The following is a 12,883-nucleotide window of genomic DNA, read 5'->3' on the forward strand; positions in this document are numbered from 1 at the left end:
TGGCTACTTTGAATGCTCTTTCAACAAATAATCCATTTAATGGTTAAATTTTACAATTGGGACCCTTCTTTTGCCTCTAAAAGCTCATTTTAGAATTATAGATTCCTCCACACGATACTATCAATAGTGCAGGCGCTGCCATCTTTCTTTCACCGTTGTTCCTAAATGCCTACAAACGGCAGCGCACTCTTGTTGCAGAGTGACTGCTATTAACAAACACACCCACAAACTGTTACCAGTTGATTATGCTCATGCTGAGATCATCATATAAAATGAATAATCCTCTGGTAAAATATTTACTTTAATAATAAATAAGTATTTTACCTATGAAAAAAATGAATAATAAATCCGATTTAAATAAGGATTTAACAGCATGTTTTTTAATTTTTGGAACCTAACCCCCCTTTTCACACTAGTTCTTTGTTTTGTATAACACGGATTCGCATAACACTGCAATTTTCTGGAACGTAACTCCCGTGTTATACGGGAGTTACCTATAGTTTTAAAGTGGATACATTTAATTTGAGATAAAAATGTACTGTTATTAAGACCACTAAGCAAAAAGCTTAAAATTTGCAGAATTACTTTGGATATACAGATTTCCTGATTAGCTGGATAAATTTATAAAAAGGCACAGCATTGTTGAAAAAGTGGTTTGTGATAAACAAAAAACAGCAACTGCACATGTAAACTGGAACCATACTTGAACAGAATAACACCTAAACACAAATTTCTAGCAAAAAATAAACAAATTTTTACTGTTCAAAAGTTTTTGGCCACAATTTTATCGGCCCTCATCAGGAAACAAATACAAAAAAACTGTTCTATAGATCAAATACACCATGTTCTTAATTTAAAAAAAAAATTAAACATGTTCGAACAAAGGCTGTGATATACAGTTTACATTGTAAATAAAATGAGCAATTTTTGCAATGTATAGTTAAACATGAAGTTATTACAACAATTAAATTTTGACAAAATTAAATGTTTTGCGCATCTAAATAATATTTCCAGGCCTGTGGTACTGGAATGCAATCTGTGTTGATGCATGTTCTGTTCTTTCTTTTTTGCTGTATTCAATCTGTAGATTGGTTTTTTCGTATTTGTTTCCTGATGAAGACCAATAAAATTGTGGCTGAAAACTTGTGAACAGTAAAAATTTGTTTATTTTTTGCTGGAAATTTGTGTTAAGGTGTTATTCTGGTTTGTGATAAAAATGCAGCTATTAATGAAGAAGACTTCAATCAATGAAATAATGGAACTTCAAAATGGATTTTGGAAAAGTATGAGGCAAAGGACATTGAGGGTGCACTATATACTCACCAAGTTTGATCAAAATTAGTGACACCATTATCATGCTACCACCTCATAAGTATAAAAAGTTGAATTTAAAAAAAACACTGATCAGGTTGTTTTGATTTACAGAAACAAAGATTTTGTTAGGTTGGTCTAAGTAATTTACAAGAGTCAGTATTTATTTATTTCTTGAAAATTACAGATGAGACCTTTCCTTTTAAATAAGTACATAATTTTTAATAATAAGTAAATGGCCTATTTTATAACAAAAGAAACAACAAAGAAATATTGCATAAAAACAAAATTTAAGCATACAATAAAATTAACTTTACAAAAGTATCTTATTGTTTTTGTAAAATTATGCAGATTAAAAATATATCTTTTATAACAAAGAAAATCTTACTATTGTATTTCAAATAAGATTATTTTATCTAATTTTGATTAATATGATTTCTATAATTTTGTGAACAACTAATATTCAAACTTAATATATTTTTTCAGTGTAATATTGTTTTTCTAGGTGCAGCTATTGCTGGAGTGTACAGGGCTTCCAGGTTCCAAATGATGCCATTTTATGCTCTTGTATGGGGCGTTGGACAAACCATTTTAGCTGCTGTTATGTCCTTTACACGTATTTTGGCTACCTTGTGATTTCTAGTCAAATAGAAGATTTGCCAATGTAAAAAATAAAAAGAATTCATACTGCAGTATTTACATTGCAATAAAAACATATTAAATAAATATTTATTTTATTGTTATGTAAATATTGTGAATTCCTTTTATTTTAATTAATGCTATGGTCTTTGAAAAGATTTTTCTGAGTTTCAAGTTAAACTTGGAGTTTAATGATGCCTCCACTATCGGCTATGATCCGTTAAAGGAACATTTAACAAAACTGTACAGGTCTGTTGAATTTTAAATGCTTCCTTTTGAAATTTTACTTATGCATTATTTATTTATGAAAATTTCTTTTAAGAGTAAATGAAGTCCAAAATATGTAAATATCATATTTTAAAAAAAAAATATTCTTTTTGTAAATAATAGTCAAAGGTCTACTTACTATTTTAATAAGTTAAAATTCATGAAATTAATTATTTCATCTGTCAAAATCTTTAAATATGAAATATTTTAACAGGGTATAAACAATGCAAAAATGTAAACATTTTACTATAATCAAATAAGATCCTTTAGACCATATTTAACATTCCATTGACTGATACCTCACATTGTAAATTTATAAGAGTTTGTATACAAAGTACAATTTCCCATTCAATTTTGAAAAAAGAGGAATAAAATATAATTAAACTTATATCATTGGATTCAGATTTATATCTAGTTCATTCACGCTTAAATATTGTATTAATTTTAGTCATCTAAGTGCCTTCACAGTTTTTTAATTAGCATTTTGATTGCAAATTAAAATAATGTATTGTGTGAATAAAATAAATAGCACTATTTATTTTAATTTAAGAATAATTATTTATGAAGACATAATTTATTTAATTTCATCGCTTGTACAACCTCAGTGCCTAGTTTATAGTAATAAAGGGGAAAAAATTCCACCATAATTATGTAAATGTGGAATTGAAATATGAATCACTAACAATCCTTTTTATAGGATTTTAATTAAACTATGTGCTATGGATACATCAGTAAGATGCTTCCAATTAAGCAACAGTGTTCTGATTGTTGAATGTTTTATATATTGAAAATTACAGAATGTCAGTTGTCTTAAAGTACATTGTACTAGATTGATGATGTTAATAAATATTCCATGAAAAGAGAACTATAGGTAAAAGATATGTAGTGAAGTATGCATATGTATTACAATCATTATCAATTAAATATATTTGTAATTCAATATGTTGTGTATTGTCATCAATGACTTTCTTACATCTATATTTTTAGCTGGGTTGAATAATATAAAATTTTGTGATTTATATTTTGAATATGCTGTATTATTAAACATAATGAAAACACATTCACAGCAATATATAAAAAAAAATCTAGCAAGTTGCAAAAGTTTCAGGTATCAACATTCAAAATTACATGTGATGCCATCGGTAATATTTTATTTTAAAAATTCTTATGTAACTATTATAAATCACAAAAAGCTTAATTTTGAGGGTAGAGATGAGTTTATAAAAACTTTTAAATGCTAATAATGAGTAAAATCTTAACTCCGACCCTACTTGAAGTATGACACATGATCTCCTTCTATCTCTCCATCCTGACCTTTAACCACCAAGATTTAATAGTATTAATCCCCTAATACATAAACTTCCTTGCAAAATTTCAGAAATTTTTGACAAAAGATACAGGAGTTAAGCTTCAAAATGGGTGAATAAAATCATGCCCCCTACACTTACATCCATGCCTACAGAAAAAAACATAAATGCATTTTTTTATCAAGTCTAAAAATTTAAAATTTTTGATGGGTCATCTTTTGACCAATTGCCATACTATCCCTCATATATATGATAGCTGGGAAAGCAGTAATTGTAATATTTCTTAACACATTTTAAACTAAATTTACTTTAATATGAATTTATAATTTAACAAAAGGAATAAATGCAACTATGAAAAAAGTTTAAGTCTATCTCTGTTTGCAGGGTGTAAAAAAACATTTCAACTTGCTATATTTTGCATCTGCTGAGCAGTAACTAAATGTAATTGCACTGGAATATAGGTAATCAGTAGTGGGCTATCTGTTGGTTTTGATGTCACATATCCAAGTCCCCTTTGCATAGGAGAAAATCCTATTTTTAATTCTATGAAATATGACGTTCTTCAACAGTGTAATTTAAACTATACTGTTATTATTCACAGGATCTGAGAAAAGCTTTTCCTTGGTGCAGAGGGAAGTTCAGGGTGCACGACACACAAACCAACAAATATTCTGCAGCCGATTACAGGGGTCTACAATGAAAAATGATTAGAAAAACTAATCCTTATTCTGTATTGCTTGTCCCAAATCTATGCATATTTTTCCCACATCATGTTTAGTTGTTAAAATGTGGTTTCAATGGGAGCCAAGACTCACCAGCCTGGAAAATCCAACATGTTCTTCTCATTGTCTCCAAGAACATTTTTTTCCTTTCCTCCACATAAATCTCAGGTTGGGTTTTTTTAAAACTTTTTGCCCTGTAGACACTAAGAAGGCCTCCATTAGCAAGCCCATTATGGGTTCAGCCAGGCCCACAATGGGACGGCCAGGTGGTTGAGGGATGGGGCTCGACCTATCCAGATGGACCACCCCCAAAAAATTTCTGGAGATTTTTCGACCCATCCAGATTCGATCCCGAGTCCCCAGAGCGGTAGGTAGCCAACTTAACCGCTCGGCCATTCAGCCCTATTCTCAAGTTGGTAAAAATATTGGTGAAGGCAATTTCCTATGGGTTCAAATACCTAACTAGAAAATTTGCAAACATCACGGAGAGGTAAAATGAAACACGTTTCCGCTGAAAATCTTTAAAGATGGTATGTTTTTGAAAGCTCTTCCTCTGAAAATGAGAAATTGGATGACACTTTCGTTTGTTTGCGAAAATTTCCTAAGTAAACTTTCCAGTTACGAAACGATGACGTCATCTGCGTTTATATCGAAATATACTTTAAATTATCACCCTGTTACGGAACACCGTTTAGTAAAATCGTTATAAAAAGTTTTAATTAGAAAAGTAGGCCCACCAGTGGCCAAGCGGTCTTCGTACCCTGAACATTGGGAGTTCGCGCCTCGCTCGGACAGGCTGGCCAAGTGGAGTTTTCCGGGTTGTCTCCACGTCTATAACGCCTAAATAGGGGGCAGTTTCCCTTAAAAAGACCTCCCGAAAGGCATCCCCCATGCAGATCGCCCAAGTGTTGCGTTGCCATAACTTAACTAACAAACAATAACAAATTAGAAAAGTTCAAATTTATGCCAATTTTGAGTAAAATTTGTTTCTACGCAATTTTATTCTTATAAGCATAAAAATAAGCCGTTAAAATGAATTAACTGTGTGGAAAATACCCGTAAACTTTGACCTACAGACTTCGCCAGTACCTCACTGATAATGAGAAAGGCTTAAGTTTAAAATTTGAGCTTTCTAGACCCAGTAGCATTTTCTCAACGAGCGTGTGCAGTGCCAGGTGAACAGAAATGAGAAGAAATCTCTAAATTAGCTGTAAATACAGCTTTTTTTGCAGATTTTTGCACTTTTCAATTGCTTGTATTTCGGCAACCAATTTATACAAAATCTTGAAATTTTGCATACTAACCAAGAAAACAATTTTCCCTCGAACGACACGAGATATTCGAAATTACTACAGGTGTTTGGGGACAGATGAATCGACCCCCGAAAATCGGCAACACTGATTCCTATATACTTAGTCAATAACTTTGGCAGGATCAGTCGTCAGGATTGTCTTTTGGCAGGACTCTGTCTCCTGATATGACACTAGGTTATTGGATCAAATTTCATCTGTTGTTATTAAATACAGAACGTCCTCATTATATGTATATTTCTTACCATACTAAATTTCCAGAGATTTAACAGAAAAATTCAGCACAAAGCGATTATTGATGCTAATGTATGAAATTCCATTTAATCGATGTGTGATTACCAGAGTCCCTTCGGCCGCCAATTTAAAGTCTTTTAATCTTTAAAATTGGCGTTTCCACTTCCCGGGACAGGAGGACCCAGGGGTTTGATTTGTGGGAAGCGAGTGTTCGGGTTGTTTCATTGTGTCGAATTACACAGAACAAGGCGCTTGAGGTGTGAGTGCGAGAATTCGAGTAAAGGTTAAATGGTGTACATCTTCGTGTACAGTGATGATGTGTCCGTGCGTGTGTGTGATTCAAGAACATCTTTCGGCATGTCTAAAAGAAAAACAGTAAATTACGATACGAGAATAAGATGTGTAGAAAACGAAAGAGTTCTTACCTTCAAAGGAATATTCGGGAAATATTTACTTGTATGATGAATGGCCTCTGTCCTCTTCGTAGTAAAGTTGGGGAGGGCGAAGAATCTCCCTCCCAAATGTTCCTACAAAATACAAAGACAGTGAGAAAGCGAGAAGTTCGTTTATTATCTAAGGTCAACGTTATTACCTTTATCAGACAGTCTTTTTCCCGAACAGTGTTATGAGAAAAGCGAAGGACCTGATCTAGCCTAATCTAACCTAACCGGAAACTCAATCCTTAAATTAACAGCTGTTTGGGAAGAAAGGTCGGCCGAATGTCACGCCGGGTGGTCACAATCGGGAGTCAAATCCGTTGTCGACCGAGTCTCACGTTCGGGAGATAAGTCCGTCCGGTTAAGAGAGGCCACGTTTAAAAAAAGTGTCGAGTCCGGGTGAAAAGTGTCTTATCCAGTAAGAATGTCGCATCCGGGTGCAGAAGGGGAAAATCGAAGAGGATCACTGATTAGGCCAAGGGAACCGCAGCCGTTTGCAGCAACAACCATAGACACCACTGTCTCTCGATTTTGGTGGCTCTCTCCTCCGATTCCTCCAGTTCAGACTTCCGCAAGACAACGAGCAGTGACGTCCCGTTGCGAACGAAGAGACAGAACTCGACCAACCAGGAAATGTCAGCTCGGACGAGCCGTCACTTTCTACATCCTCCACAGCAAGGTCTGTGGCCGAATGACCCCAGAAGACCTTGGACAAGTGCGACGGACCCAGAATGTGGCATGTAACGTGGTAGTATCCCGATTCTGGGAGAGTGTCACGCCGCACGCACTTGGGAAAGGTCGTCACCCGCCGCCTCTTGCTCGAGCGCTATAAGAGACGAGGGACTCGTTTCGCGCCGACGGAGCCGGCCGTGGAATCCCCACTCTCCGGCGCCACCGCTTTCTTCCGTCGGAACCTCCTGCGGATCCACTCCAACATCATCTTTCTATAAAAAAGAAAATTTGCAATTAGTCGAGTGAAAACAAAAGCTTAAATCGCGTCGACGACAAAAGTAAAATGCTCACCGCAATTCCCTAATTAAATCTAAAACATTCGAATCGACCATCGAACGATGGGCCGAGATGTCTTCTGGAAACGATTCTTCCGGTAATAATAAATAAATTCTTACATCTAGGGTCAACATGGACTAAGACTTACCTCAAAAATCTTTTTTTTTTTTTTATAGAAAAACTCCACAAAGGGCAAAAACAGCACACAATTGAAGAACGAGAAACAGAAACTCACTGCGAATCGTCATGTGTGACGAATTTCGAACAAACGTTAAGACGCTTCAACAATGTTGGAATTTCGTAAAATTAATCAATTTTATTTTTTAAATTAATTAATTTATAATTTTTTAAAAAATTTTGCTTTAATCATTTTATTGTGTTCGTAATTTGATAGATAAATTATCTTCTGCATTTACGTGGTGCAGAATGTCCACCGTAGACAGGTAAAAGACGATCTTCTTAAATTCTACGTCTCGAAGCTCGACGATTTCCGAAAATTGCACAAAAATGGACGAAAAAGATATTTATGAATTTCGTTTGATAAATATCGTTTTCGTCGGTTTTCGGCGATCCGATAAAATCAATCGAATTCTTAGGATTATGATTTATTTCGCTTTTCGGAAAGATTGCTCGGTCGCCGTCGGAGTTGTGGGTTACGCGTATTAATGCAATATCAAACTGGATAAAGTTAATATTAAAAATACCGAAAAACCTTTATAATACGACGGAACGAAAATGAAGTCCGAGACAACGGGAAAACAGGACTGAGCCAGGGAGAAGCCACCATTCTTTCTCCTTGAATTTCTGGCTTTTTAAAGGATCTGTCCGCTAAAATCTTAATTTGATCGGTTAATCAATTTGACACTTCCGTTCGACTTGGTCCTCGAGTGTCGATCCAACTTTGAAACTTTCGCTCGTATCTCACGCCATGATATTTTCTTTTCTGATGGCAAAGAATTTTTCCTTGTCTTCATTACTTACAACGCGACAATTTTGCTTTGAAAGGAATACCACATTTATTTCCAAATTTTGTCGTGTCTACCAGAGTCAGAGCTGGATTTTTCTGATCGACATTCTAAACATCCCAATCCGTGACCTCGGGGCTGCAATTTGAAAAAAATTGTATATCTATAAATTCCCATTCTGTTCGTCCTCTGTATTGTCTAGAACGGAGTTAGATGGAATCCGAGACCAGATATGAAAACCTTAGATCTCTATGTAATACGTCTACATAGAGATCTATTATACAGCAATCCAGTTATATAGTGAAAACCTTAGGTATATGAAGCCCCGATTAACTATATAAGAACTTCCGGTGCAACCGGAAATTGTTATTTTAATTCAAAAATTCTTCCCTAAAAGATGTTAGATACATGACCAGCACAACCAGGGTCGGATCTAGATTTTTCGGGGTCTAGTGCTTATTGAAGTCCAATGAGGCCCCATTTTTTTTGTTAGATTAAGAATCTTTAAAATGGGGGTTTAAAATTCATTTTTAATAACATCAAAATCAGAGTTGAAATATATTTATTTATGAAATGGGGATGAATGACAAACTTTATATCGATAAGTGCTCATTGTTTATGAAAAAGTATTACAAATTTATGATGATAATTAAGATTTTGTGGGCCCTTAACACTTGGGGGCTCGGGACCTAAGCCCCGAGCCCCCAAGTGCAAAGGTTATTAGTCCCTATGTAGATGGCCGGATGGGCGAGCGGTCAAGGTGGCAGCCCACCGCTCTGGGGGACCCGGGCTCGAATCCGAATGGGTCGCAAAACCCTTAGGAATTTTTCGGGGGGTGGTCCGCTCGGATATGTCGGGCCCCGCCCTTCACCACCCGGCAGCCCCATTGTGGGCCTGGCCGAACCCATAATGGGCTTGCAAAAAGAGGACCTCTTAGTGCCCACGGGGCAGAAAGAGTTAAAAAAAAAGAAGTCCCTATGTAGATCCGCCCTGGGTACTATATTGTTAAAGCATGACATACTGTACAGGAGGCAAGCCACTACTAATTTGAAGTGGAGCGCATAGGCTATATTTTAAATTAAATTATTTAAAAATACGATTAAAAATTGCAACCCAGCGTTGTGAAAATGTCACAATAAGTCTTGTTGATTTATAAACATTTCTGTTTCTTGTTTCCAGAAGTTCAATAAGTTTCCACACAGAAATGATACAAAAGCTTTTGAATATGAAATCTGAAAATAAAACAAATTCTAGAGGGGGCAAAAAAAATGATAGCAGCACCCGGTATTCCCAGGTCGTCTCCGTCCCAAGTACTGACCGGGCCCTACGCTGCTTGACTTCGGTGATCAGACGAGAACCGGTATTTTCAGCGTGGTGTGGCCGCTATCGAAAACTCAGTTCTCTTATGCTCTCTTTTATATATATCCATTTATTAGTCTTATCAAACTGGCATTTAATTATTAAATGTACATCAGCACACTTTCCCTCATTCTCTTTCTGATTCAACTCTTTACTTTCTTTCAGATTCTCGTTTACTCGTTCCAAGCGAGACTTTCTCGCCCTCTCCTATCACGCTTCCCATGTGTTATACGTATAACCTTTGGCCAGAGTTTAACTAGATTGTTTATAATCTGGCAGCCATCAGTCGTGTTAGAAATAAGTGACTATTAAGATGCAATCTTAACTGTTGTCTCCTTAAAGATAGAATGCAAAACACCGGTATGCACTCTCCAACAGTTCTCCTTTCATTCTCTCATTCAAACCGTCATAGAGCCGATTTATTTATCTTTCGTACCACTCACCACCCCACGTTCTTCTAGCACTTGTTCATTTCTCACATAGTATCTCTTCGTTTTGCCACACACTTCTGAAATACCTCACCTCACATGCACCAGTACGACTCCTGTAATTCTTCTGCGTTACGACATAGAAGCGAAAGTTAATCTACTACAGTATTTCTGGATCAAGAAATAACACTCAAGTTAGCTCAAATTAATATGTAAAGATGGGAAAAGTTACGAGTTGTATGCGTTATAATGTCGCGAATATTGAAATGATAAGTTAATTATGTTTATCACAATTTAGAGAGAATTGCGATTTGTAAGCAGTGAGCGTGTTTGCAGAAAGACACATGAAATGAAAGATGTATAACATTAACAAGCAAATGTGTATAAAAGACAGCATAAGAGAACCGAGCTTTCGATAGCGGCCACACCACGCTGAAAATACCGGTTCTCGTCTGATCACCGAAGTCAAGCAGCGTAGGGCTATAAGAAATACAATAGACTACATCAACCAAAAGAATAGTCCTGGTTGCCTCATAACAATAGACATGGACCATGCATTCGACAGATTAGATCACCAGTTTATGATGAACGTACTAAAAAAATTAGATCTAGGAGAAAAAATAATTAGAATTATCGAGACTTGCTACGCAAAAATGAGTAGCACGGTACTACTAGATGGATGTTTCAGTGACTTGATAGACATAAAGAGGTCAGTCAGACAAGGGTGCCCCCTGTCGATGCTGCTCTTTGTAACTGCAATAGACACATTAATCAGAACAATAAAAGAAGATAAACATATAGAAGGTCTGCGAGTTCCCGGGAGTAGAACTCAAATAAAAGTAATAGCGCATGCAGACGACTTAACCTGCTTCTGTACTACCGAAAAGAGTATAAGAAGGCTAGCTCAACTACTACAACACTTCGAAACAATATCAGGGTTAAAGGTCAACATCCGGAAGACGGTCGGAATCAAATTAGGCAGATGGCGAAAAACACCGATTTATCCGCACAACCAAATCGAATGGAAAACCGAAGCAAAAATCTTGGGAATTCCTTTCGGTGAGGCTGAAGAAACATTAAAAAGAAAATTTGACTCAATAATCGAAAAATGCAAAAACATAGTAAACAACGTGAACAGTAGAAACATCAACCTCAGAGGGAAAGCCTTAATATATAACACGCAAATATGCAGCAAGATCCAATTTATCGCAAACTTTATCTCAATTCCCCGTGACGTAATTAAAAAAATAGAATCATTAGGCTTCAAAACATTAATATGGAATAACAAACCAGACAAATTAAAAAGAAATATAATGATTAACAAAACAGAAGACGGAGGAATAAACATGACCCATCTGGAGACAAAAATTAAAGCTCAAATTCTCAACCACATAAAAGAATTAATCCTGGGAGACAATAAGCTGTGGGCACCATTAGCCACATACTGGATAGGAATGAAATTACGAAATAGCAACAAATCCTTAAACTCAAATCTAAGAGCGAGAAGCTGGATATTATCACCCTTCTATCAGGAAGCATCCAAAATATATACAGAATTCGTAAATGGGCAAACAAACCTTGACTGGGAGAAAAGTAACACCAAGTCGCTCTACCACACCTTATTAAACAAAGTAAAAGAAGAACCACACATTGTAAAAAAACGTCCAAATATAAACCACAAGAAAAAATGGAAGCTCATCAAGGAAATAAAAACCCTTCCAAAAAATACTGATATGCACTGGCTATTAGCTCACGAGCTCCTAGCCACCGGACACTTCCTCCACTACCGTCACATAGTATCTCAACCCGACTCACTGTGCAAAGTATGCAACGAAACAGAAACTACAGAACACCTTTTCTACGAATGCCGAAGAACAAAAGAAGCGTGGAACTACATAAACACGCTTCTTGTAAAATGCGAAAAATGCAAAACCCTAAAACTAACCCCGAAGACAGCGACTTTCGAACAAAAAGCAGACTGGTGTAAACAATGCCAAACAATACTTGCCGAGACAAGATTCGTACTGTGGACAGCAAGAAATGAGACCCGTTTTGATAACAAAAAATTGACGGATTTAAATATCAGGTACAAACTAAATTACAGGTTAATAAATGTCGCAAAAATGTGGAAAACGAAGCTAACCGACGCGCAATTCGAGAAAACGTGGAATAAATATAATCTTGTGTAATTACTGGTTGTCAACATAAAAAGATAAAATGTAAACGATATACTCCGATGTGAGCGTAACACCAGTTACGCGAAGAATAGTACGATGTAATTATTTTTGTAAATAAATTATTGTTTGTTTTCAAAAAAAAAAAACAAGCAGCGTAGGGCCCGGTCAGTACTTGGGACGGAGACGACCTGGGAATACCGGGTGCTGCTATCATTTTTTTGCCCCTCTCTAGAATTTATTTTATTTTCAAATTTCATATTCAAAAGCTTTTGTATCATTTCTTTGTGGAAACTGATTGAACTGTCGTCGCCTTCTGGAAACAAGAAATAGAAATGTTTATAAATCAACAAGACTTATTTATTGTGACGATGTCACAAGAAATAAGTCTTGTTGATTTATAAACATCGTCACAATACCGGGTTGAAATTTTTAATCGTATTTTTAAATCATTTAATTTAAAATATATGCTCTTCATCTCAAATTAGTAGTGTCTTGCCCCTGTACCGTTAGCAATAGAGTCTGTTTTATTGCTAACGTAGTAGTTTTCATTATTTAATGAAGATACCGACCGTAAACCTTATGCGATTACTATCATTATTCTCCAAATTTCTTTTGTGATTTTTGTATTTTTGGGCTGCAATTTGAAAAAATTGTAGACCTATAAATGGCCCACTTTGTCCGTCTGTCTTTATCTCGAGAATGAAGTTAGATGAAATCAG

The 12,883-nt window shown here is 35.7% G+C and overlaps 1 protein-coding gene, 1 long non-coding RNA gene and 1 other non-coding gene across 3 annotated transcripts in view; 1 reads left to right on the plus strand and 2 right to left on the minus strand.

The window, feature by feature from the left end:
• LOC111620962 (transmembrane protein 170A-like) overlaps positions 1-2,330 on the plus strand; it is a 10,760-nt gene extending 8,430 nt beyond the window's left edge. Inside the window, exon 4 of the mRNA XM_023362990.1 lies at positions 1,817-2,330. Within this exon, the coding sequence (XP_023218758.1) occupies positions 1,817-1,947 (131 nt within the window). The 3' untranslated portion in view covers positions 1,948-2,330. The remainder of the gene's footprint in view (positions 1-1,816) is intronic.
• A 2,948-nt stretch (positions 2,331-5,278) lies between these two features.
• On the minus strand, positions 5,279-6,482 carry LOC111620933. The gene is made up of 3 exons (XR_002755978.1): positions 6,383-6,482; positions 6,216-6,317; positions 5,279-6,151 (listed from the first exon to the last, which is right to left on the minus strand). It is a non-coding gene; the product is annotated as an uncharacterized LOC111620933 (long non-coding RNA).
• A 2,987-nt stretch (positions 6,483-9,469) lies between these two features.
• On the minus strand, positions 9,470-9,588 carry LOC111620982. Its single transcript, XR_002755993.1, has one exon. It is a non-coding gene; the product is annotated as a 5S ribosomal RNA (ribosomal RNA).
• Between the last annotated feature and the right edge of the window lie 3,295 nt (positions 9,589-12,883).

This window comes from Centruroides sculpturatus, unplaced genomic scaffold (assembly GCF_000671375.1).
Source record: "Centruroides sculpturatus isolate CEXI.00-Female unplaced genomic scaffold, Cexi_2.0 scaffold252, whole genome shotgun sequence".
In the NCBI taxonomy this organism is placed as follows: Eukaryota; Metazoa; Arthropoda; class Arachnida; order Scorpiones; family Buthidae; genus Centruroides; species Centruroides sculpturatus.